The sequence below is a fragment of the Rhinoderma darwinii genome, chromosome 6 (assembly GCF_050947455.1).
Source record: "Rhinoderma darwinii isolate aRhiDar2 chromosome 6, aRhiDar2.hap1, whole genome shotgun sequence".
Taxonomy (NCBI): Eukaryota; Metazoa; Chordata; class Amphibia; order Anura; family Rhinodermatidae; genus Rhinoderma; species Rhinoderma darwinii.
In genome coordinates this window covers 122413772-122439522 of record NC_134692.1, presented here as the reverse complement: position 1 = coordinate 122439522, position 25751 = coordinate 122413772, and the positions used below count along the sequence as shown (strand labels likewise).

The 25751-nt window shown below is 46.7% G+C and overlaps 1 protein-coding gene across 1 annotated transcript; it reads right to left on the bottom strand.

Annotated features, from left to right (window-relative positions):
• Positions 1–14644: 14644 nt before the first annotated feature.
• On the bottom strand, positions 14645–23252 carry LOC142656437 (protein kinase C delta type-like). Its single transcript, XM_075831365.1, has 4 exons — positions 22966–23252; positions 17098–17348; positions 16679–16741; positions 14645–16511 (listed from the first exon to the last, which is right to left on the bottom strand). The coding sequence occupies exons 1-4, from the start codon at positions 23221–23223 to the stop codon at positions 15857–15859; spliced, it is 1227 nt and encodes a 408-aa protein (XP_075687480.1). The 5' UTR covers positions 23224–23252; the 3' UTR covers positions 14645–15856.
• Between the last annotated feature and the right edge of the window lie 2499 nt (positions 23253–25751).

Genomic DNA, 25751 nt, shown 5'->3' with positions numbered 1-25751 from the left:
GGTTAGGTGACTGGACGGGTCCACTCCCGGCCCGGCATCGACACCAGTGAGAATGCCGCTGCAAGACTACTGCCTTCTTCTGACGGTGAGTGACATCAAAGCAGAGCGGAAAGTGGCAGCAGTAGGCTACCTCTACCTCTACCGCTCTCCGCTCTGGCGACATTGTGACACAAAGTATAAGCGGGTTGTGTTGCGCTACCTACAGGGGGGCTGTGTGTGGAGCTATCTACAGGGGGCTGTGTGTGGCGCTATGTACATGGGGGCTATGTGTGTCGCTATTACAGGGAGGCTGTGTCTGGAGCTATCTACAGGGGGGCTGTGTCTGGAGCTATCTACAGGGGGGCTGTGTGTGGCGCTATCTACAGGGGGACTGTGTGTGGCGCTATCTACAGGGAGGGCTGTGTGTGGCACTATGTACAGAGGGGCTGTGTGTGGCGCTATGTACAGAGGGGCTGTGTGTGGAGCAATCTACAGGGGGGCTCTGGTGGATGATTTTTCCATTGACGGGTAGCAGAGTTACACAACTGGAAAAAAATAATCCCCATCATGTAACTCTGCTACCTGTCAATTCAAAAATTCATCAACCACAGGGTCTCCCTCTTGACTTTCATTGTTCTCAGCCTTTTGGTTTGTCCTGCAGCTGCTGCCGTGATGAGCAAATGTTATACCCAAGTTAGGAAAAGTAACATAAAGGCGATATAACCTGATCCATAATATTGGTGATATCCAGACAGTCTAGAAGAGGCTGGACGCAGCAGGGTGAAGGGAGGCCGACATGACCGTCCTGGTAGGGAAAGGGTTAATTAGGTGAGGGAGAGTTGGTAGGAGCTGAAGGAGGGACGGGGAGGAGTTAAGGGGGACGGGGGGCCGTTACTGCGCTTCCCGCTGTTTCTCGGCATTGAGCCGGAAGCAGCGGGAGGAGTAACATAGAAGCAAGTAAGCTCCCCGTTGCCCGGCTTTTAGTAATGGCAGAAGCCCTTATGTTAGAGCGGCTGCGTGCCGCTGCTGTGCACCACGGTCCCGGATGGCTAGAGGAGACCGTGGCTGCAATAACTAGGATCCCGGATGCCGTTTCGCCACGTCGGGCACGGCGTTCGGGGTCTGTTGAAAGGGACAGGCTCCCCTCCCCCGGCCCCCTTACGAGCATGGCTATGGCGGCGGGGGGGGAGTCGGCAACAACCGCTCCTGCGCTGGGCAGGCAGAGAGCGGTGCCAGGGGTGACGGCGACGCAGGCTGGGTCGACCCGTCCCTCTCGGCGGTCCCGACCTCCAGAGCGCCTCAGTCCGGAGGTAGTCCCGCGGACACGGCGTCGCAGAGGGAGCCCGATCCCGGACGCTGCAGGCCAGGCAGCTGGGAGGACCGCCCCTTCCCAGGCCCTGCGTCCTGGCAGGAATCCCAGGCCGCGACGGGGTCCGGCGGTAAGCAGGGAGTCGCAGGCTGGGCTCCCTGTCACCCCTCCCCCATCAGATGGAAGATTTGGAGAACAAGGTACGGCCGCCCCGCATGGTGATGTTCCGGCCAGGGGGCAGGCTTCGTCAGGATCATCTAGACGGACGCCTAGATCTGCAGCGACATCAAGGCAACAGGTCCGGTCGGAAGTCTGGGTCCCGGCGGTCGGGCGGCAGGTTGCCGGCCCATCGGTCAGCGCGTCCTCATCCCCGTTCCGAAGATGTCGTTGGGAGGGACAGTCGTCGGCGAGAGAAGAACTGGAGGAAGGTGAACTGGACGTGTATCGTCGAGGTCAGGATGGTCCGGCTGACGGGAACACAGCGCCTGTGCAGCCCGGTGAGTGTATAACTCCATATTTGTCTTATCCAGCGATTTTTATGTCAGGTGTCGGCGGGGGGGCGGCTAGCATTGCATCGGGGGCCGGTAGTGGCGCGGGCGGACGCGACGGAGCGGGTTTGGCAGACTTAGTGGGTTGCTTACGGGAGCTGGTGGGGCGCCTGGATAGGGCCGCGGCGCCGGTAGTAACGGAAGTGTCTCCTGCGGTAGTTTGGGAAGGCCCCAGGGATGTGGGATCGTTACAGGCGCGTCCTGTGGTGGCGGTTAGAGAGGCGGTCGCGGTGTCGGTACAGACCGAGGCACAGAAGGACGGCGATCGAGTGCGTATGGACGATCGTGCTCGGGGGGAGGTGTATGTTTGTTTTGAGGGTCCGTTGGGGGCGCATTTAAAGCAGGAGGTGCGTGATCGGATCTGGAAAGACGAATATGTTGAAATTTTTTCTCTCTTGCCGCTGGCTAAATTTAATTTGGATAAGAGCAAGCGGGATGAGAGTAAAAAGGACGAGGAGGAACGGCGGCGGTATAGGCTTATCCCGCAGACGTTCGTTAATTGGTCGCAGGCGTTCGCCATATTGGCTAGTGTGATAGGGGAAAAGGCGCCGGAAAATTGTTCGGCGTTATTTTGTTATTTTGATGCCATTGGGGAGGCTCATAGGGCGTATGGGGGTCAGGCGTGGCTGCGATATGACGAGCAATTCCGTCAGCGGAAGGCGGTTCGGCCGGCGATTCGGTGGGACCAGAAGGATATTGCTCTCTGGTTACGGGTTACGGCTCCGGTTAGGCAGCCCTTTCCCGGGAGCGGTGGCCAGGGAGGCCAGCTTAGTCAGAGTGGACAAAGCGGCGGGGGAAAGGCGGGGTTTTGCTGGCAATTCAATGAAGGTCAGTGCAAGTTCGGGGCCACGTGCAAGTTCAAGCACGTGTGCTCCGAGTGTAATGGTGCATCACACGGGGCGGCAAAATGTATGCGAAAAAAGAGGTCAGGGAACCAGCACGGGGCTGGTCAAGGGGGTGTCGCCGGTGAGGGTGGAAAGGATGGCCCCTTATCTAAGTGAGTATCCGGATAGGGCGGCAGCTAAGTTGCTTTATGAAGGGTTTTGTGTTGGTTTTGTTATTCCTCCGCCTCCTTATGAGGTTCCGGTTACGCGGAGGAATTTAAAATCGGCTTACTTGCATGCGGAAGTCGTGTCGGAAAAGTTGTTAAAAGAAGTTTCGTTGGGGCGCATGTCGGGGCCATTTGTTGAGTCGCCGGTAAAAGATTTAGTTGTGTCCCCTTTGGGTATTGTCCCTAAACGCGAGCCCGGAAAGTTTCGTTTGATTCAACATTTATCGTATCCCAAAGGTTCGTCGGTAAATGACGGGATTGATCACGAGTTGTGTTCCGTAGTTTATACCTCATTCGATAAGGCGGTGGGGTTAGTGCGGGCTGCGGGTCCGGGGGCGCTGCTAGCAAAAACCGACATCGAGGCGGCTTTCAGGTTGTTGCCGGTCCATCCAGAAAGCCAACGGCTGTTGGGTTGTTTTTGGAATGGGGCCTTTTACGTGGATCGGTGCCTTCCGATGGGGTGTTCTCTTTCTTGTGCATACTTCGAGGCGTTTAGTAGCTTCGTGGAGTGGGTAACGAGGGGAGTATCCGGGGTCGACTCGTTGATCCATTACTTAGATGATTTTTTGTGCGTTTGCCCGGGGGGTTCGCCGGTTTGCGGTAATTTGCTTCATGCACTACAGAAGGTGGCGAGGGATTTTGGGATCCCTTTGGCGCCGGAAAAAACGGAGGGCCCGGTAGCGACGATTTGTTTCTTGGGAATCGAAATTGACTCGGTGGCAATGGAGTGTCGGCTCCCGGCGGATAAGTTGGGGGCTTTGAGGCTGGAGGTTCGACGGGCTTGTAGAATGAAGAAAATGGCGCTGAGGGAGCTTCAGTCGCTGCTGGGGAAGTTGAATTTCGCCTGCCGGATTATGCCGATGGGGAGGGTGTTTGGTAGGAGGTTGGCGGCGGCAACGGCGGGAGTGCGCGCGCCGCATCATTTTGTGCGGCTCAAGGAGGAGCACCGAGCTGATCTTCAGGTTTGGGATGACTTCTTGGGCCAGTACAATGGTCGCTCGCTATGGATGGCGCCTGCGCAGGATACGAGTGATTTGAATATTTTTACGGATGCGGCTGGGGTGGGTGGTTTTGGAGCTTATGGGGGAGGTCCGTGGTGCGCGGGTCAATGGCCGGCTAGCTGGGTGTCCAGTGGACTCACGCGGAATCTGGCCCTGCTCGAGCTGTTTCCCATCGTGGTGGCGGCTACCATTTGGGGGGACAGGCTCAGGGATAAGAAGGTCCGTTTTTACTGCGACAACATGGGGGTGGTGCTGGCCATTAATAACATCACGGCGTCCTCTCCTCCGGTAGTTCAATTGTTGCGACATTTAGTGTTGGTGTGTTTGTCATTGAACGCGTGGGTGGTGGCGGTGCATGTCCCGGGTGTTCAGAATTGTATCGCTGATGCTCTTTCTCGCTCGCAGTGGGACCGGTTTCGGCAATTGGCACCGGGAGCGGAACGTCTCGGGTTGGCGTGTCCGGAGCATCTGTGGGATCTGGTATCGGTCCCGTAGAGCAGCTGTTAAAAAGGTCTTTGGCGCGCGCGACGTGGAGTGCGTATGCTGCTTGTTGGAGGCAGTGGGAGGAGTGGTTAAGAGAGTTGGGTGACGTCAATACGGATAGAGACAGGTTGGTGGCACTTTTGTACTGGTTAGGGGACGCCTGGGAGTCGGGGTTTTCAGTAGCGAAGGTGAACCGGTTCATATCTGCGGTGGCGTTTGGGTTTAAGCTGCGGGGTTTTCGGGATGTATCGAAGGAATTTCTGGTATCGCAGGCTTTGAAGGGGTTGCGTCGAGGTAGGGTGGAGGCGGATAGTAGAAGGCCGGTGTCGTTTGCTTTGCTTAACTCTTTGGGCGGTTCATTAGCATCGGTATGTCGTTCTGCAGATGAAATGGTTTTGTTTCGATTGGCTTTTTCGTTAGCGTTTTTTGGAGCATTTAGAATAGGGGAGTTGGTGTCGCCAAGTACAAAACGGGCAGGGGGGCTGAGATCTGGGGAGGTGAGCCTATTTGCAGATCGGCTAGAGGTATGGTTGCGTCGATCAAAAACTGACCAAGTAGGGAAGGGAAAGCTGATAGTTTTGTTCGCCCTCCCGGGGTCGGTCATGTGCCCTGTAGAGTGCATGCGGGGTTTTACGCAAAACGGGGGGTCTCCAGATTTGCCTCTGTTACGTCATGTGGACGGGTCGTTTTTGTCCAGGTTTCAGTTTGGAGCTGTATTTAAAAAATGTTTGGCGGCAGTTGGTGTTGCGGCAGGGTCATATTCATCTCATTCCTTCAGGATTGGCGCAGCAACGGAAGCGGGGCGCTGGGGGTTGGATGATGAAGGGGTGAGGCGTATTGGTCGTTGGGAGTCTAAAAGGTTTAAGTCCTATGTCCGCCCCCATATGTTATGATTGGGGTTGTTTACGCTTTACAAATGTTATATTGGTGGTGCCTAATTGTTTTTTCCGTTTCAGATTCGCCTCCTTGTCTGGTGTGGTTGATGGGTCATTCGTACGTGCACTGGGGGGCTTTGAGGGCGGACGTCCGCCCGGATGGTCGCCAGTTGCGCATTCCGCGACACGATGCGGTTGTGCATTGGCTGGGTTTTAGAGGTATGTCGTGGAACAGGGTGTTGGCGGAATTCCAGACATATGCGCGGCTTGATAGGGTTCCGGAGGTTTTAGTGTTGCACGTGGGTGGGAATGACTTAGGAGTCCGCCCTTTTCGTGAGTTGGTGCGGGATATCAAACATGATATGTTGTGTTTGTGGGTATCTTATCCCAAGTTGGTGGTAGTGTGGTCGGACATAGTCCCAAGAAAGCATTGGCGGTTAGCTAGATCGGTGGAGAGAGTCAATAAGGCTCGCATAAAGGTTAACCGGGCGGTGTCCCGTTTTGTGGCAAAGAACGGGGGCATTTGCGTAAGGCATAGGGATTTGGAGTCAGGAGTGGGGAATTTCTGGAGAAGTGACGGGGTTCATCTGACCGAGGTTGGCATTGATCTGTGGAGCTTGGCGATAGCAGAAGGCATAGAAAGGGCGGTGGTGGTGTGGAGGAACTCACAGGCTTAAGGGGGTCAAGGCCTGTTTCGCTGTGGCGGGGGGAGTCCTTGAGGCCAGTCAGTACAAAATGGTGGGGGGGTCGCATCGGGGGTATGCGTCCCCCAAAAAAGGTACATGGTTGAAGACTTCATCGGGTGTTATCCCTTTGAAGTGGTCTTCTGGTAGAAGGTATATCACTTGAAGGCTTCATCGGGTGTTATCCCTTTGAAGTGGACTTCTAGTGGTCGGTATAGCACTTGAGGGCTTCATCGGGTGTTATCCCCTTGAAGTGGACTTCTAGTGGTTGGAGCCATCTGCAGAGGTGAACGGTGCTTCCGAGCTGGTTTACGGCTGGAGGTAATTGGTGGTTTGCAGATGGCTAATTCGGTGTGTTCTTAATAAGGAACATCTGAAGGGGCTTCAAGGACTTCCTCTGCTCGGGTTAATGTTAACGTTTAATTGTTATTTATGATTCTGACCCATGTTGGGTCATGTGAATTATTAGGAGGAATTCTCTGGTGGATTCCTAACTAGTTATCCGAATGTTTCGGATTTAAATTGTTTTCATAAAACTGTGAAATTAATAAACGGCTGCTGTGGCCATTTCACATCCAACCTCGGTGTCATGTGTCTTTACTAAGTGGGGGTGGGGGGGATAGTATGGTCTAAGGTTAACACACGACTCTACCTAGGCAGGTCAAGAAGAGGCTGGACGCAGCAGGGTGAAGGGAGGCCGACATGACCGTCCTGGTAGGGAAAGGGTTAATTAGGTGAGGGAGAGTTGGTAGGAGCTGAAGGAGGGACGGGGAGGAGTTAAGGGGGACGGGGGGCCGTTACTGCGCTTCCCGCTGTTTCTCGGCATTGAGCCGGAAGCAGCGGGAGGAGTAACATAGAAGCAAGTAAGCTCCCACCCTCCCACCCTTGGTTTGTTACTCCTTAGGTCTTATGTACGTCCGTCTATGAGCGTTGTGTTTTATTTGTGTGCTTATTTAACATGTTTTTCTTTTTTCCGGAGTAGGTTCTGTTGTCATGGCAGCTGGCGGGGGGAGTCCTTGAGGCCAGTCAGTACAAAATGGTGGGGGGGTCGCATCGGGGGTATGCGTCCCCCAAAAAGGTACATGGTTGAAGACTTCATCGGGTGTTATCCCTTTGAAGTGGTCTTCTGGTAGAAGGTATATCACTTGAAGGCTTCATCGGGTGTTATCCCTTTGAAGTGGACTTCTAGTGGTCGGTATAGCACTTGAGGGCTTCATCGGGTGTTATCCCCTTGAAGTGGACTTCTAGTGGTTGGAGCCATCTGCAGAGGTGAACGGTGCTTCCGAGCTGGTTTACGGCTGGAGGTAATTGGTGGTTTGCAGATGGCTAATTCGGTGTGTTCTTAATAAGGAACATCTGAAGGGGCTTCAAGGACTTCCTCTGCTCGGGTTAATGTTAACGTTTAATTGTTATTTATGATTCTGACCCATGTTGGGTCATGTGAATTATTAGGAGGAATTCTCTGGTGGATTCCTAACTAGTTATCCGAATGTTTCGGATTTAAATTGTTTTCATAAAACTGTGAAATTAATAAACGGCTGCTGTGGCCATTTCACATCCAACCTCGGTGTCATGTGTCTTTACTAAGTGGGGGTGGGGGGGATAGTATGGTCTAAGGTTAACACACGACTCTACCTAGGCAGGTCAAGAGATCCGCAGTGAGAATGTGCGCTTGTTATCTGCAGAAGGATCTTGCCGTAATTTGATGTGTTTATCCGGGATATTTTGCGTGGTTAGGGGCGTGTCTTAAAATGGCCCTCTTTTCCGCATTAAAAAATTGGGAGGTATGCATAAATGTCTGATGAATGTGGGTCCTACCTCTGGGTCCGGCACCTTCCCCCGAACATGGGTTCCTCATCTTCACATTCCCTGCCGCGGTGCTGCTGGGTTTATTGCACTGACATAAAATATATGATCCCTATGTAGTAAATTATTTTTTTCCAAGGGAGGAACTTGGAGGTTTTACCTTTTGACTTTTTATGGCGTGTCAGTTAGAAATACATAGAGGTGTTATCCCCACTAGGGCCGTATTTGCCATTAGGTACCTGTGCACAGATGCATTGGGTGGCATTATTGAGGGGGCATGTAAGGGTGGCACATCCAGTACAATATATGAGCACACGAACCAGACAGGTGGCAGATTTTACACAACTTTACTTCAGAAATGAAATGAGTATCTGTGGGTTATACAGTGACACTATATCAGTCTCTGCAAATCTCCACATATCACAGTCACAGGCGTCTCCTCAGCTCCCACCTGCCACATCTGTGAGGACAGTCCCAGCAGTTCTCAGCCACTCCTGTAACTGTCTCAGTCTCCACAGTTTTCTCTAAATTCTGCTCTCTTTCCAGACTTTCCTCTCATGAGTCTCTCTGCAGTCTCTCTTTATACTCTCCTCTCATGAGTTTCTCTGCAGTCTCTCTTTATACTCTCCTCTCATGAGTCTCTCTGCAGTGTCTCTTTATACTTTCCTCTCATGAGTTTCTCTGTAGTCTCTCTTTATACTTTCCTCTCATGGGTCTCTCTGCAGTCTCTCTTTATACTCTCCTCTCATGGGTCTCTCTGCAGTCTCTCTTTATACTCTCCTCTCATGAGTCTCTCTGCAGTCTCTCTTTATACTCTCTTCTCATGAGTTTATCTGCAGTCTCTCTTTATACTTTCCTCTCATGAGTTTATCTGCAGTCTCTATTTATACTTTCCTCTCATGAGTTTCTCTTTATACTCTGCTCTCATGAGTTTCTCAGCAGTCTCTCTCCCTTCCCTCTCTTGTCTGCTCCTCTATCACAGAGCTCCTCCTCCTGCTCCTCTAGCACAGAGCTCCTCCTACCGCTCCTCTAGCACAGAGCTCCTGCTCCTGCTCCTCTAGCACAGAGCTCCTCCTCCTGCTCCTCTAGCACAGAGCTCCTCCTCCTGCTCCTCTAGCATAGAGCTCCTCACCCTGCTTCTCTAACACAGAGCTCCTCCTCCTGCTCCTCTAGCACAGAGCTCCTCCTCTTGCTCCTTTAGCACAGAGCTCCTCCTCCTGCTCCTCTAGCACAGAGCTCCTCCTCCTGCTATGGTAGTAGCAGGGAAAAAGGAAAAGGGAGGAAACCTCCAGCTCACCAGCTTCACACTCCTGTGTTAAGTATCGCCCGGATCAGCCGCCACGGCTCGCGGCAGGTAACAATAGCAACGAAGAGAAAGGATCCAGCGATGTATAGTGTAGATAAGGGAAAACTGCGTTCCCACTTTATTGAAAAATAATCCACGAACAGTGACACAAAGTAACGGAAACACCAGGAGGGTAACAAGTTGGTAGAATGGCAAAGAATGAAGCCTACGCGTTTCAAGCACTGGCTGTGCTCTTAATCATGGCTCAGACGAATGAGCTACTGCAAGGCGTGGGGGTAAATATATCCTGGGAAAGGTAGAAGGATGTACCTGGAACGTAACAACGCCCTCTAATATGGTAATTGCGGATCCAGGAAACTAGATCAATAAAACGGTATGTATAAAATATAAACTAAATATAGCTAATGTACCCGAAGGAAAACTAACATGAAATATAAATGTAAGTTATATACTGCTGGTAGAAAAAATTAAATGAAAATGAATATATAACTGGAATGTCCATATATTTAGCACTTGCAGAGCGTCATAAGTCGAAGTTAAATATATCAGAACAGAGGAATAGAAAAATTTATATACAATATACAAAACATAAACCAATAAATATGCAAAATTGAGAAAATACTACATAACATGATGAAAAAAGAATGTAAAAACATATAATTTACTGACCGGAATAGTAAAGTCGGCAAATGAGAGCCGTAACTGATAACAAATTCATACATTTACATAGGGATTTGAATTTATTTTATGTAATGGTATGTGGTACCAAAGTTACTACTGACACAAATGAAATTGTGACTGACATCGGCCGGAAAAAATATAGAAATACATATAAATAAGATGAATGACATGTTAATGGAAACAAACCCCATAAGGGAGATATTTATAAAGATAAAATGTAAGACATAAAAACGAAATATCTTGTAAACGAGATATTAACCAAGATTATGGGTATGTGATGGAATAAATAAACACTGACACAGAGATATCAAAAGATGGGAGATACAAAATTCAAATAAATAAATAAATATAATCTCATAATTGGACTTTGTTTGATATTGTTGATAGAATATGGAGTGAAATAATGATTTGATGAGATGCACATACATACAGCAACAATAATGTACAGTTCATAATAATGAGGAGCTAAATAATGTAAAAATATCAATAATGAAACATCAATTCTTTACGGAGATTAAGACCCTGTGGAAATCTAGTGTTTAAATGATAGATCCAAAATGCCTCACGAGTTTGTAACCTGTGTTTGAGATCGCCTCCTCTATGAGTTTTAATCATTTTTTCTATGGCATATATCCGAAAATAATTGATGTTTCGATTATGACAGGAAATAAAATGCCTACTCGCATTGGAAATATTAAGTATGGCCGGATTCCTGATGTAACTAAGATGTTCTAGTATCCTCACCTTTAGGCCTCATTTACACGAGCGTATTATACGTGCGTGCGACGCGCGTGCTTTGCACGCATGTCGTACGCACCTATATTAGTCAATGGGGCAGTTTAGACGATGCGTGAATTGCGCTCAGCGCGTGTACGCAGAAAAAAACTCACGACATGTTCTATAATCGTGCGTTTTTCGCGCACTCACGCACCCATTGAAGTCAATGGGTGCGTGAAAACCACGCATGCCGCACGGAAGCACTTCCGTGCGAACTGCGTGATTCGCGCAAGAGCTGTCAAACTCCTGAATGTAAACAGAAAAGCACCACGTGCTTTTCTGTTTACAAACATCCAAACGGAGTGTCAAATTCGAGATGAGCGCACCGAACTTCACCGGGTTCGGCCAAACTCGTTTTGACCGAAACCGGTAAAAAATGTTCGGGTACGCGACGTCAGGAGACAGTCACTGTCCACGGTGCTGAAAGCGTTAAACTGGTTCATCACCATGGACAGTGACTTCCGCTCCGAAAATCCATGAACCTGTAAAAAAAAAAAGACGTTCTGACTTACCGATAACTCCGGTCCGACCTCCCGGGATGACAGTTCAGTCAAAGTGACAGCTGCAGCCAATCACAGGCCAAGCACAGGCTGCAGCCAATCACAGGCTGCAGCGGTCTCATGGACTGCGGCGTCATCCTGGGAGGTGGGGCCGGATGACAAGAGAGGGACGCGTCACCAAGGCAACGGCCGGGAGCCCGGACTGGGGGAAGCAGGAAGTTCTTGGTAAGTATGAAAGTCTTTTTTTATTCACAGGTTGGTGTATATTGTGTTCGGCATTCACTGTCGAGGGTGCTGAAAGAGTTACTGCCGATCAGTTAGCTCTTTCAGCACCTTGGACAGTGACGGGCGTCGACTAGCCTCATCTCTATGATGGCGGCTGCGCGAAAATCACGCAGCCGCGCATCATACACGGATGACACACGGAGCTGCCAAGTGCCTTTTGCGCGCGCAAAACGCAGCGTTTTTTGCGCGCGCAAAACGCACACGCTCGTGTAAATGAGGCCTTAATCTCCTTGTGGTGCAACCCACATATTTTAGATTGCAGTGTGAACATTCCACTATGTAGACAACGTGGTCACTATTACAATTAATGTGAGTTTTGATAGGAAAACTGGTTGTATTATCACAATTTGAAAAGGTTTTAGTACTTTTACTGAAGGTGCAAACTTTACACGGGTGAGACCCACATTTATAATACCCTGTATATTGTAACCAAGTTGGAGGCTTGGTATTAGATGGCAAGTGTGATGGAGAAAGAATATTACCCAATGTTGGAGCTCGACGAGAGACTATGTGGTAGCCGTTTTTCAGTATTGATTCCAATTTGGGATCATCAAACAAAATTGGAATATATCGATGTATCATATTACGTATCTCTTGAAATTGATTGTTATATTGTAAGATAAGTGTCGGTTTAGACAAGTTGTGCTCCTCTAGCACAGAGCTCCTACTACTACTGCTCCTCTAGCACAGAGCTCCTCCTCCTGCTCCTCTAGCACAGAGCTCCTCCTCCTGCTCCTCTAGCACAGAGCTCCTCTTGCTCCTCTAGCACAGAGCTCCTCCTCCTGCTCCTCTAGCACAGAGCTCCTCCTCCTGCTCCTCTAGCACAGAGCTCCTCCTCCTGCTCCTCTAGCACAGAGCTCCTACTACTACTGCTCCTCTAGCACAGAGCTCCTCCTCCTGCTCCTCTCTTCCTTTCTAGAACTTTCCTCAGTCTGCTATGCTGGGCTTTCTGGGCATGCTCAGTACAATCTGTCAAATTACTCATTAGTAAAAATATTTCTTCTACAAATTTAACCAGACAGATAACAGTAATAAGAAACTACAGTTACAGCATACGCATAGTACAGCAGAATACAGGTTACACAGACTACAATCATTTATCCCAGCCATGCTCACCCCTCTTACAGGCAACTTTTATTTTGTTTATACTACTCACTGCAGCTGTGGTCAGAGTGGTAGGAGATCATTTAGACCGGGTTCCCACAAGTTGTATATGCTACATAAAACTACACAGCGTATCCAACCTAGAACCCACAGCATATTCCATCCGTACTACGTTGTGGTGCAGTTTTTCGGGCGGAACTTCGGCCGTAGTCATAGTGATGAATTCCTCCATTGACGTGCAGTCCGGCCTACCGAGTTTACACTGCAGCCCATGTGACCGCTGCAGCCTGTGATTGGCTGCAGAAGTCACATGGGATGAAACATCATCCTAGGAGTTAGGCCTGGAAGATAAACAGAAGATAGTGTTGCTATGACAACGCCCGGGTGTTAACTATTTTTTTTCTGAGTTGTGATGTTTGCGGTGGAATCGCTGCGATTCTGCCGCAAAAGACTTAACACTTGGCTATTTGTTGCAGGTTTTACATTCTTATTGAATTCAAAAGGGCGAAAACCCGCAACAGAAAAGCAACGAAAACGCAGCATAAATTGACATGCTGCAGATTAAGAATTCACACCGCAGGTCAATATATAAACGTTTTCGCTGCGTTTGTTTCCGCAGCGCGGGCATGAGATTTTCGGTCTGCCTGTCTCCTAATAAACGTATTACCGGCAGTAATGACGTGCGCTGCAGCAATTAGCGATAGCGTCTTTGCAGTATTTTGAGATATTAAATAAAGCTGTGACCGGCCCCATCCATGAAAGAATTCAGTTGTATGTGTTTTATTTCTACATGGGCTGGAGAGAATTTGTAAATAGGTTTTCCGATTTCATGTAACTAAAGCTTAATCACGGTATAAATATACATTATGTTTCAATTCCTGACCACTACGTTACATTCAGAGGCTTCATCCCCAGACGAACGTGAATAACGTCCGTGTGCTGCATAGGAAAATCCCGCGCAGCGCACAGACCCATTGATTTCAATGGGGCCGTTCACACATGCAGGAGTTTTCATGCAGCGCGCGTCCGTTGCGTAAAACTCACTGCATGTCCTATATTGGTGCGTTTTTCACGTGCGTTAATCTGATACGCTCGTGTGAATGTAGCCTAAGCTAGTCCTGTTCTCAGTTGAGATGTACACACAATTGTATCCAGTCTAGGCAATGTTCTCTAAAGGTCTAGACTGGATACAATAGTGTCCACCTCTCAGCTGGTGCCCCCATATTATTTACATTTTAAAAGGTGCTATTATATGAGTATTTTCACCCAGCTTTCCCAGACGCCTGACTATTCAGCCAGCAGGTAAATGGGGGTGGGGGATGTGTCATTACACAGCTAGGCACATTTACTATTCAGGAGTTTGTGATAGTTGGTGACATCACCTTTGGTTGCTGTAATTTCGGCCATTTGGTTGTCACCCTACTCTTCTAGTATGAAAAATATAAATGGAAATGATAGAATAGACCATTCCTATTGAGTCTCTCAGTGTGGACTCCTGTCTTCAGGGGATTTTCCTTGTTCTTGAATGTTTCTCTGTGATGTGAAGAATCTGGTAGAAGCATCCATGAGGTGAATGCCCTGATTGTAGGGGGCAGCATTGTAGCAGATCCACCAATCTCCACTGTGCCCCATTCATTGTATCCAGTCTAGGCAATCCTCCATGAGAGAAATACTCCAGTTCTCACCTGCACTGATACATTGTAACAAACTCTCTTATCATTGTATAACCCATTTTCAAGTGCTGTATTAGGGAAATAGAGATAATAGAAAGGTGTTTTCCGTTCAGGACGCTCATCAACTAGCCAGAATAGAGAAGGGCTACAAACAGTATCTCCTGTTCAGGAGGTTCCGACACGTCCATGTATTACATTGTGATTTTAGTTGGACCTGTGTAATGCTTCATTCCACCTTTAGAGGCGCAGTAGGACATTTTAACACTTGCATTCGGTTTCCCCACAAATGACAAGATCCCTCTAACAAAATGGAGGTTGTAAAAGGCCGACAACCCCTGTAAAGCTCTGTTCACACCAAATTTGGTTTTATATCTGACATATACCTTTTAAATGGCTTAAACCTGGAGAATCAGACATTGGGGCCTATACAACATTTACTACATAGACGTCCAATGAGAATAAAAACAAGCACAAAGATGTAGGGGGTAAAAGGAAGATTTTATTTATAGATAACAGGGGGGTATATTTTATTATTAGGATTTTTTTAAATATAATTATTAAGTAATATGTATGTGTCAATTATTTTAAATATATATGTAAATTTAAGGCCGTCTTGATCCAGAGGAAGGCGAAAACCCCTGTGATGAATGGGCCAATTCTCATATAAGGGGGAAAATTCCTTCCTGACCCCAAATATGGCGATCAGAATAATCCCAGGATCAAAGGCTGATGTGTAATATGGGGGTAAACTTAAAATTTTTACTTTTTTTCATTATTTTTCTTTATTTATATTATATTATAAGTGTAGCTACTTATTAATCTATCATCCTAAACCTAATTAAGGCCGTGTTGATCCAGAGGAAGGCGAAAACCCCCTGTGAGGAATGAGCCAATTGTCCTCATATTAAGGGGGGAAAATTCCTTCCTGACCCCAAATATGGCGATCAGAATAATCCCAGGATCAAAGGCTGATGTGTAATATGGGGATAGACTTGAAACAATTTACTTTTTTTTATTATTTTTATTTATTTATATTATATTATAAGTGTACCTACTTATTAATCTATCATCCTAAACCTAATTAAGGCCGTGTTGATCCAGAGGAAGGCGAAAACCCCCTGTGAGGAATGAGCCAATTGTCCTCATATTAAGGGGGGAAAATTCCTTCCTGACCCCAAATATGGCGATCAGAATAATCCCAGGATCAAAGGCTGATATCTCATCTATCTATAATATGTGTCTACGTGCGGGTGCCTATACTTATCATGTAGTGTGGGTGCCTATACTTATAATGTAGTGCTAGTGTCTATACTTCTAATGTAGTGTGGGTGTCTATACTTATCATGTAGTGTGGGTGTCTGTACTTATTATGAAGTGTGGGTGATGTGGGTGTAATGTGTGATGTGTGTATTACTTACCTGGCCTGTGCTGGGGTAAGTTCAGGGATAATAGCCGCTCAGGTACATTTGCCGCTACTCAGGATCGTCAGGACTGCAAGATGCGGCTATTGTTCCTGAACTCTACAGATGGAATCTAAGCACAGGCCGCTCCTGGGGGTGAAGAGGATCTTCAGGCCGGAGTGATGTCAGATGCCAGCCCGGGATTGGAGGATGCAAAGTCAAGCAACTGGGGTAGCAACAAGATGGCAAAGGTGCAGCATGTAGATGGTACGGAGAGAGATGATGTTCTAGGGCAGCCGAGGCGACATACAGCAGCAGAGATTTGAGGTGCGGGTCAGGAGGCATGAAGTTCTGGGCAGTGGATCTCATCAATTTAAGAAGCAGCAGAGACAAAGTCATTGGAAGAGACAGAGGCAGAAGACACGGACAATGAGGAGGAACAGAAGGTAAGAAAAACATCTGATGAGTGTTATCTCCAGAGGAGGAGGATCTAACCCGGTCCAGCTTGGTGACATATAGCTGAATCCGGCCAAGGGGTGAAGAGATTTTTTACTCTCCGGCCACTGCAGATGGTGATTCTCCAGAACTGGCTCAAATGGTGTGAATGGCGGCCGTGCTCTCCTCTCCTCCAGTTCCTCCCAGCCGATGGTGGAAAAGCATGGATGCGCTCTGATGTTCCCGCGCACACCCAGGCGCTTCTTAGGATTCTTATGCAGCAGTTTTTTGACGAGATGTTTTACGTCAGTGTTAAGCCAAGATGGAAATATGGGCTTTTTGGTGGTGATGGCTTTGTAAGCCGTTTGCCGGTCTGGGCCGTTGTTAAAGGGGAAGCGTCCTGTTGACATCCTGGACACCACAATCCCCAGGCTCCACCAATCAACTGCTGGGCCATATCTCTTCCTAAGAAGCACCTCAGGGGCCATGTAATAAAATGTTCCCGTCACTCCACGGATGTTATTGGAGGCGGTGACGCCATCTTGGGCGAGCCCCAGGTCGATGATTCGGATGTGGCCAGCTGCATCCAGCATGATGTTATCAGGCTTTAGATCTCTGCAAAGAAATGAGACAAGAGAATGAGAAATCTGCCCAGTGATACAGGAGGAGGGTGATGGGTCACTGCAAGACTAAACAGAATAGCGATTCAGGACCCTTGGAAAGCTGGGTGCATTATTTCCAGCACGTAAAGAAGACGAAAAAAAGAGGAAAGTTCTGCTTACCGGTGGACGATGTTGTGTCCATGGAGGAACTGGAGGCCACACACTATCTCTGCTGTGTAGAATCTGATGGGAAAAACAGATTGTAGTCTCAATGTCATCAAATATTCCTGCATCAATTCCCTAATATGATGTGTGATTCTGTGGGGTCTGTGGCAGAGAAGAGGTGCTGTTTATGGCAGCCTGTATTCTCTCTATTCTCTGCATTGTCCTTCATCTGACCTCCTAGCTATGTTTTCCTCACCCGAGAAAGAGATTCAGTTTTCTGTCCTATCCCTTTATCTAAATCCCTTAGCCAAGGCTGAGTGGCTTGTGCCCACCAGCTCTCCCCTGACTACACCCCTGACCATAACTGTTATCCCACCTCCTCTGTTGTCTTTTTGATATATTCCTCTTAGACTCCTGATTAGTTATTTACTAACCTTACGCTGCCGGTGTCCAAGCAGCCGCACATCCTGATCGAAGCCTCCAGGCTGCCACCGGACAGATACTCCGTGATAAAGCATGCGCTCTCCCGAGACTGTTGTGCGGCATAGAGGTGGCATAGGAATGGGCAGTCTCGGGCCGCCAGGAGTATCCGCCGCTCTCTCATGATTACTTCTGTATTGTCCCGTTTGGTGATCATCTTTACGGCCATATAGGTGTTTCGGCCGGGGACTGATGCCAGCACCACCTGAGGAAAACAAGTGGACAATCCTCATGAGAAGAAGAAGGAACAGGGGTGGACTGAGGGGTCGTCATTCGGGTAATACCCAGGACCCTACAGCTGAATAAAGCTGAGCTCCCGTCATAATGCAGTGTCCGCTGTTGGATGTTCTATGGAGAGGTCTTAAGGACAAGCACTAGATAGGTCTTTGACTTGGTTGGGATCCATACAGCTACTGTAATGTGTAATGTGGACATAGAGGTCACTGTATGTATTGTTTCCTTATAGCAGCTTAAATGGGCCAGGACATGGAAATAAATAATGCCCCCTCCCCCACAGCTGTGAACTTTGAGATCAGCAATGAATCGGAATACCACTTTATAGCAGCACTAGACCTAAATGTGATGATAAGAGGAACAGATGAGATATATGACATAAAGCAGTGGTCACTGGGCAGGACATTTTCTGGATGTCTGATTATGAATTCCATAGAAGAACATACAATCACCATCTGCACAATATTAACCCCTTAACGCAACTTTATGTCATAGTTTGCCCTGCATTAAGGCACCATGAAGTACAGTTACGTCATGGTGCTATTCTGTCACCATGTCAAAAGAGATGGTGACAGAACAGTGACATCGGCAGTCACAGACAGCCGATAGTCACAGTCACTCGTCAGGGGAACAATCGCAGCGCGGTGCCGCCAGCGATCACTGTGATTTGTCAGTCAGTAGTGACTGACCAATCACAGTATTGCAGCATGGTTACTGGGCTAAAAGAGCCGGGTAGCCACACTAGCCGATCGGCTGTTAGCAACAGGAGGCCTAACAATGGCACTTTGTCTGTCAAGTATGGGGATTAAAAGGCTTCTGGCCGCAGATAAAAGATGGCGGCGGGCTCTGAAGCTGAGCCTGCACCATGAGTCGAAGGGTGTCAGCTGTATATTAAAGCTGCCATCCTGCTGTAACGGCCGGGAACGGAGCTACCTCTGTACCCTGCCATTAACCCCTTAGATGCCGCGATCAAAAGCGATCGCGGCATCTTAGTGGTTTGCAGGAGATTGGCATCGCTGCGATGTGGTTGCACGGATTCCGATTCCTAATAGGCTTGCTGTCAGTGAATAGCTGACAGCTCTAATGCATTGCATTAGAAAGGTAGTGCAATGTATTAGAATAAAGATGAGAGGTGAAGGTCTTCAAGTCCCCTAGTGGGACAAGAAAACATAAAAATAAAAAAAGTTCAGCTAAAGTGTAAAAATTAAAGTTCTAAGTTAAAAAATTAAAAACTGCCTTTTTTCCTATAATAAGTACTTTATTATAGGAAACAAAATGAAACCGTTAAGAAAGTACACATATTTGGTATCACCGCGTTCGTAACAACCCAAACTATAAAACCATAATGTTATTTTTCCCGCACGGTGAACACCACAAAAAAATAAATAACAAACACAATTTTTTGGGTTAAAGCCCTTCTAAAGTATAGAATAAAAAGTGATAAAAAAGTCGCATGTACCCCAAAATGGTACCAATAAAAACTACAACCCGTCCCGCAAAAAACAAGCCATTACACAGCCTTGTCAAAGCAAAAATAAAAAAGTTATGGCTCTCAGAATATGGTGAAACAAAAAATAAATTATTTTCAAAAAAGGGATTTTTTTGTGCAAATGCTGCAAAACATAAAAAAACTATATACATATGGTATCACCGTAAGGGCAAAGCCACACGTGGTGGAATTCCTCTTGAATTCCGCAGCAGACACTCCGCAGCGTTAATCCGCAGCGGAGCCGTTTGTCCATTGACTTCCACTTTTATTTAGCAGTGTTCGTTTAGACGATGCGTAAAATTCCGCTGCGGAGCATAGGCTGCGGAGCGGAATTTGGTGTTCGCAGCATGCTAGGGCTGTTGCGGAGTTGTGGCGGACTAGTTGCGGACTCATGGCGGAATTTCTCCATTGACTTCAATGGAGATTCTAAATTCCGCAATGAAGTCCGCAGCTGTCATGCACATGTTATGTGTGCTGCGGATGCGTCTTGCTTTTTTGCCATGACATTTCTTCATTCTGGCTGGACCTATGTATTTCTAGGTCTACAGCCAGACTGAGGAAGTCAATGGGGCTCCCGTAATTACGGGAGCGTTGCTAGGAGACGTCAGTAAATAGTCACTGTCCAGGGTGCTGAAAGAGTTAAGCGATCGGCAGTAACTGTTTCTGCACCCTGGACAGTGACTACCGATCCCAATATACAGCAACCTGTCAAAAAAATAGAAGTTCATACTTACCGAGAACTCCCTGCTTCTGTCTCCAGTCCGGCTTCCCAGGATGACGTTTCAGTCTAAGTGACGGCTGCAGCCAATCACAGGCTGCAGCGGTCACATGGACTGCCGCGTCATCCAGGGAGGTCGGGCTGGATGCCGAAAGAGGGACGCGTCACCAAGACAACGGCCGGTAAGTATGAAATTTGTTTACTTTCACTAGGGAAAGTGCTGGCCCTTCTCTCTATCCTGCACTGATAGAGAGAAGGGAAGCACTTTTCCCGCAGTCCGCAGCAGCTAGTCCGCATCAATTTACTGCACATTTTGGGCAGATCCGCCGCAGAATCTGCAACGCAGATTCTGTGCGGAATTGATGCGGACAGTTGCGGAGGAAATCCGCCACGTGTGGGCATGCCCTAAATATATCCACCCGCAGAATAAAGTAAAATGTCATTTATAGCGCACGGTAAACACTGTAAAAAAACAAACAAAAAAACATTATCAGAATTGCTGGTTTTTGGTCACATTGCTTGCCCAAAAAATGGAATAAAAAGTGATTAAAAAAAATGTGTACCCCAAAATGGTCCTAATGAAAACTACATATTGTCCCGCAATAAATAAGCCCTCACACAGCTCCGGTGGTGAAAAAATAAAAAAGTTCTGTCTCTCAGAAAATGGCGATGAAAAATATGCATTGTTCCAAAAGCGGATAAGATTGGGCGCCATTTATCAGTGCGACACCGGCCACACATCTATGAATTGTTTATTTACCCCATTATTATACCCTATTATTATGCCCTGATGTACACCGCACAGCTTACATATGCCCCCACATTATACACCGAAATACCAGTAAAACCCCAAACAGAACAACTGCCAAGCAAAATCTGTGCTCCGAGAGCCAAATGGCGCTCCCTCCCTTCTAAACCGTACAGCGTGCCCAAACAGCAGTTTACGTCCACATATATGGTATTGTCATACCCGGGAGAACTGGCTTAACAGTTTATGAGATATTTGTCTTCAGTGGCACAAACTGGGCACAACATATTGTGCACTAAATTGGCATATCAGTGGAAAATTGCAATTTTCACTTTGGACCATCCGCTGGGCACTAATTTCTAATGTAGAATCACCTGTGGGGTCAAAATGCTCACTGCATACCTTAAAATGCCATAAGGGGTGTAGTTTCCAATATGGGGGGGGTCACTACTTGGGGGTTTGTTTTACTATTTGACTTCAGGGCCCTGCAAGTGTTGGCCAATGCTGTGAAAATCACCAAAATAGACCTCAAATGTGCATGGTGCTCTTCCCTTCTGAGCCCTGTCTTGTCCAGGCAAATGATAAATGCCTTGAGGGGTGCAGTTTCCAAAATGGGGTCACTTCTTGGGGCTTCCACTGTACTCTGGTACCTCAGGGGTTTTGCATATGTGACATGGTGGCCAAAAACCAATACAGTAAAATCTGCATGCCAAATAGCGCTCCTGCCATTCTGAGCCCTGCCGTGTATCCAAACAGCAGTTTATGACCACATGTGGGGTATTGCCGTAATCGGGAGAAATTGCTTTACAAATGTTGGGGTGCTTTTTCTCCATTATCCCTTGCAAAAATAAAGACATTCTACAATTTAGTGGAACAAAATGTAGATTTTCATTTTCACGGCCCAATTCCAATAAATTCTGCAAAAGACCTGTGGTGTCTAAATGCTCACTATACTTCTAGATAGATTCCTTGAGGCATGTAGTTTCCCAAATGGGGTCACTTTTGGGGGTTTCCATTGTTTTGGCCTCTCATAGGCTTTGCAAATGAAACATGGCACCTGAAAAACAATCAAGCAAAATTTGAGCTCCAAAAGCCAAATGGCACTCCTTCCCTCCTGAGCCCTGCCGTGGGTCCAAACAGCAGTTTATTACCACATATGGGGTATTGCCGTACTCAGAAGAGTTTGCTTTACAAATTTTGTGTTTCTTTTTCTCCTTTATCTATTGTAAAACTGAAAAAATCTGAGCTAAAACAACATTTTATTAGAAAAAAACGTAGATTTTCATTTTCACAGCCTAATTACACTAAATTCAGCAAAATACCTGTAGGGTCAAAATCTTGGTGTTTTTCATAAATAAACACTGAATGTGTCGACCAAATTTCACCACTATCTTAACTGGTTCCCGACGCTGGGTGTGTTTTTACGGCCAGCAGTCAGGTGCGGGTCCTTAAAACTCGCGCCATAGACTTTTTACGGCAAGGGTTTTAACTTGCTGCCCGAGCGATCGGGCAGCTGAATTTCGGGTCTCCGGCTGTCAGTGACTGTCGGGGACACTGAGGAGAGGATAGAAGCAGCTTTCGCTGCTTCTGTCTTCTCTGATCACTTGTAGACAGCACTCAATGAACGCTGTGTATAGGAATAGAGGCAGCGGCTGCGCCGCTATCTCTATTGCTCCCGGTGTTCGTGTGACTGGTCACATGATCGCCGGGTGCTGTTATTGGCAGACTGCTGCTCGGTCTAACTAGAACCAGCACAGCCCTATTAGTGACAATCGTCACTATGAGAGGGCTGATTTCCTCTGTAACTGGGGCTACTGTGCAGCTCCAGTGGAAAAGCATGGTGTAAAAGAAAGAAAATATATATATAAAGTTCCCCAAAGGTCTTTTTTGACCTTTGACGGACAGACCATAGTAATAAAAAAATAAAAGTTAAGTAAAGTGCAAAAAAAAATTAATAATAAATGCACATAAAATACCAACCCCCCAAAAAAAACGTTCCCCCCGCCAATCATTGTTGTAACGCTAGCGCTGACCCAATTACCCTAATATAAACATGTAATATATTAAAATTTACAGTAGACAATGACGATCACAAATAAAAGGTCTATTTTAGGGTAAAATGTTATGTTATTACCAAAAAAAAATAGCTGAAATGTAAAAAAGCTTATTGTTTTACTATTATTTTCAAACTTTAAGAATAAAAATTCAAAAATAGCAAAAAGGATGTATATAAAAACGATAAAAAAAGAAACCTGCATTGTCTACGGAATAAACATCTCAAAAATCACTTTGTTAGCCCAACAAATAAAAAAGTCATAGCCTAACACGTGCTAAAAAGGGTTAAACGGTGTCTGGTCCTGAAGGCTCAAAATAGCGCGGTCCTGAACTGGTTAAAGTCCAATTTGTCATGAGAAAACAATTTCAGAATCGCTTGAACAAATAAAAGCATTTCAAAGTTATTACCACTTCAAGTGATACATGTCAGATTTGAAAAAAATGGTCTGGTCCTTAGGCCAAAACAGTCTTAGTCACTAAGGGGTTAAATGGCTGATAACAGAAAACAATAGATGCAGATAAAACAAAAAATCGGTTTACTGTCCCTTTAAAATTAAATAAGGAGTTGTAATACTCACTTTGCCAAAGCTGCCCCTACCCAGGACCTGGTGGATGGTGAAGCGGCTGATGTTAAGCCTGGCATAGGGGCTGGATGTTCCAGAGTCTTGGCTGCTCCCAGAACTTGGCTCCTCATCCTCCAATCCTCTGTGGTCTCCTCTGTCCTGGTCTCCTCTCCTCTTCTTACTGCTCTTCTTAAATCCTGCGACTCTCTCCTCTTCCCTCTTCCTCTTCTCGTCTTCTCTCTTCTTCTTCTCGCTGTGTCCAGTGGACGCCATTTACGCAAATCTCTTCCAAACTGTAGACCTCCGTCTAATCGCTGCCGTCGACAGTTGAAAGTAAATGTCAGTTGGTCGTGTGCAGGTCACATGATGTCAGAGGTCACGGAATCCTCAGGTGGCACCTTCCTGGCACTGATCTGCCATATCTGATGTGGGCATCAAGGGTGACAGTCTAGTGTCCAGGGGAATGAGAGGGAATTTCATGGCGGGTTCTTCAAGTTCTGTATTATTAGTAGATGGGAATGGGGGCAAATAAAGAGTCTGGTATATTAGGGCTGGCAGTGGTGCCCATAGCTCATCAGAAACTGTAAATAATAGTTGTATAATACGTGTTCATGGGTTTTTACTACTTATGTCTCTGTAAATGTATAATCGATATGTGCAGATAGCAGAATGCACCGATTATACTGAGATAAGATTCGCTGTATAGACACCGCTCATCCCTCTCCTAACAGAAGTAACTCTTGTATTCCTAATGGGGGCACTATCTAGTTTTCACTGTTTATACTGGCAAGAATGCCCCTCAAGCACCGATAATGATAATGTGATACAAGCGTGCTCTCCTAGATATATAGAGTATCAGGGTGAGAGGGGTAATAACCATTTCACTGAATGGGGCCCAGAAAATTGTAATAGCGGCCCTGGCCGTAATACCTACACACAACCATCCATACTACCATCTGTATAGGATTCCTCCCCCTACATCTTCAATAGTCTCCTATGAGAAAACAAATCAAACAACCACACTGCAACTGCGCTCTGTATTTATCATCAAAAAGTGGAAATGATAACATCACTTAGAGGGTTATTCCCATCTTAAACATATATGGCATATCCACAGTGTGTAGCATAAATGCCTGATAGGTGTCAATCCCACCTCTGGGATCCTCAGCCATCCAGTAAGGGGGAAGCAAGTAGTTCTTTCCATAACTTCCATAGACTTTAATGGATAGCGCCTCCATATTGAACTTTATGTAGTCTGTAGCGTCCATGAATAAGCAGATACGGGTCACTGGATTCCTGTTTATCCAATAGGTGAGGTTCCTAGAAGTGATACCTGCACTTGTAAGGCATTGGTGGCACACCCTGTGATTATGTTATACATGTTTAAGACGGGAATACACCTTAAGGCCCTGTTCACACTGAGTTTTTTTGCAGGTGGAAAAATCTGCTTTAAAATTGCTTCAGGAATTTTTTCGCATTTTTCGCGAAAACCGCTTTCTCTGCCTCCCATTGATGTCAATGGGAGGTCAGAGATGGAAACTCCCGAGGATAAAGCATGTTGCTTATTTTTTTCTCGAGCGGGTATTTTTCGTTGCTATTTCCGATGAGGTTTCCGCGTCAAAATCAGTACCAAAATACTCAGTGTGAACTACCCCTTAAAGATCACAGTTAAGTGTAAGGAGACATCCCTGGCGGGAGGACCACAGTTCTGAGGATATAAGGAGTCAGGTAAATGTCATCCTTTAATGGGAGCTTCTATTACAGGCAGATTGCCGGAAGCATTGGAAAGAAGGTCGTCTTGCTGCTGTCCTCACCTGCGCTCTTTTTCTGGTCAGCATAAGTTCTGTGTGTTCCCTCTTATATACCTGCTGTGCACTGATATTCCCATGTGCCTTGACCCATAGGGCAAAACTAGACCAGTGTCTCCTGACTATTGACCACAGGGGGATCTAGAAGACAAAATGTAATGTCTAGACTCCACTAAAACCCACCGCTGCATGTAGAGAATGGTGAAGGTATTGATCAGGGGCAGCGGGAACAGGGGGCTCCCTCATAGCCCTCATCTGGTGTTGGGACAATGACTTTACATTCCACTGAGAGAAACATCCCATCTTAAGTGTAAAAATTGTCAGATAAATGCAATTCCAACATTAACAACAGAAAGTGGGGATTTTTGAGACATAAGGGAAGGAAAGAGTTTGATAAGGTAAAGCAATGGGAACTACAGGCCCGTACAATGTGATAGGTAAGTTATATGTGTTGTATAAGGGTCTGCTGTTTTGTTCAGGCAGTAAGCATTGAACCACATTTACACAGATGGTGCATATAAAGCTGTTGTCCCAAGAAATAATTTGGAGCAGCGTCGGACTGGGGTTCCTTGTGTCAAGCAGAGAAGATGATTCTGAGGGCCCACCCTCCATCTATAAAGAACATGCACATGTCCTCTGGTTCTCTGGTGGGCTTTGTTTTGTCACTGTATGAGAGAGATATAGTTTCTGAAACCAAGTAGGGTCTCTAAACTCTGTGTATGTCTGACAAGTCTTCTGAATATGGTGGAGTGGAAGGAAGTTATGTTTTTGAGGCTCTACCAAAGACTGGACTTGGTCATGTTCCGATGCTGGATTGTGGTCTATCAAATTGGCTAAAGTTTTGTGAGATCATATGATTCATAGATCATTTGGAGGACGTTTTATAGAAAGATTGAGCACAATATTTAACAGTAGGCACAGGAGGTCCAGTGTCTATGGAGAAGCCTTGGATTGGGGCAACTGCTGCGCCTAATAAGCTATAATATATTTCTT

What these genes read in the sequence shown, in the direction of transcription:
- LOC142656437 (XM_075831365.1), bottom strand. Translation starts at nt 23,223, where the DNA reads ATGGCGTCCACTGGACACAGCGAGAAGAAGAAGAGAGAAGACGAGAAG. An exon ending in GTAGGGGCAGCTTTGGCAAA is followed by an intron (nt 17,349 to 22,965) that starts GTGAGTATTACA and finishes TGTTTTCCTCAG; the next exon opens with GTGGTGCTGGCATCAGTCCC. An exon ending in GGACACAACATCGTCCACCG is followed by an intron (nt 16,512 to 16,678) that starts GTAAGCAGAACT and finishes ATTTCTTTGCAG; the next exon opens with AGATCTAAAGCCTGATAACA.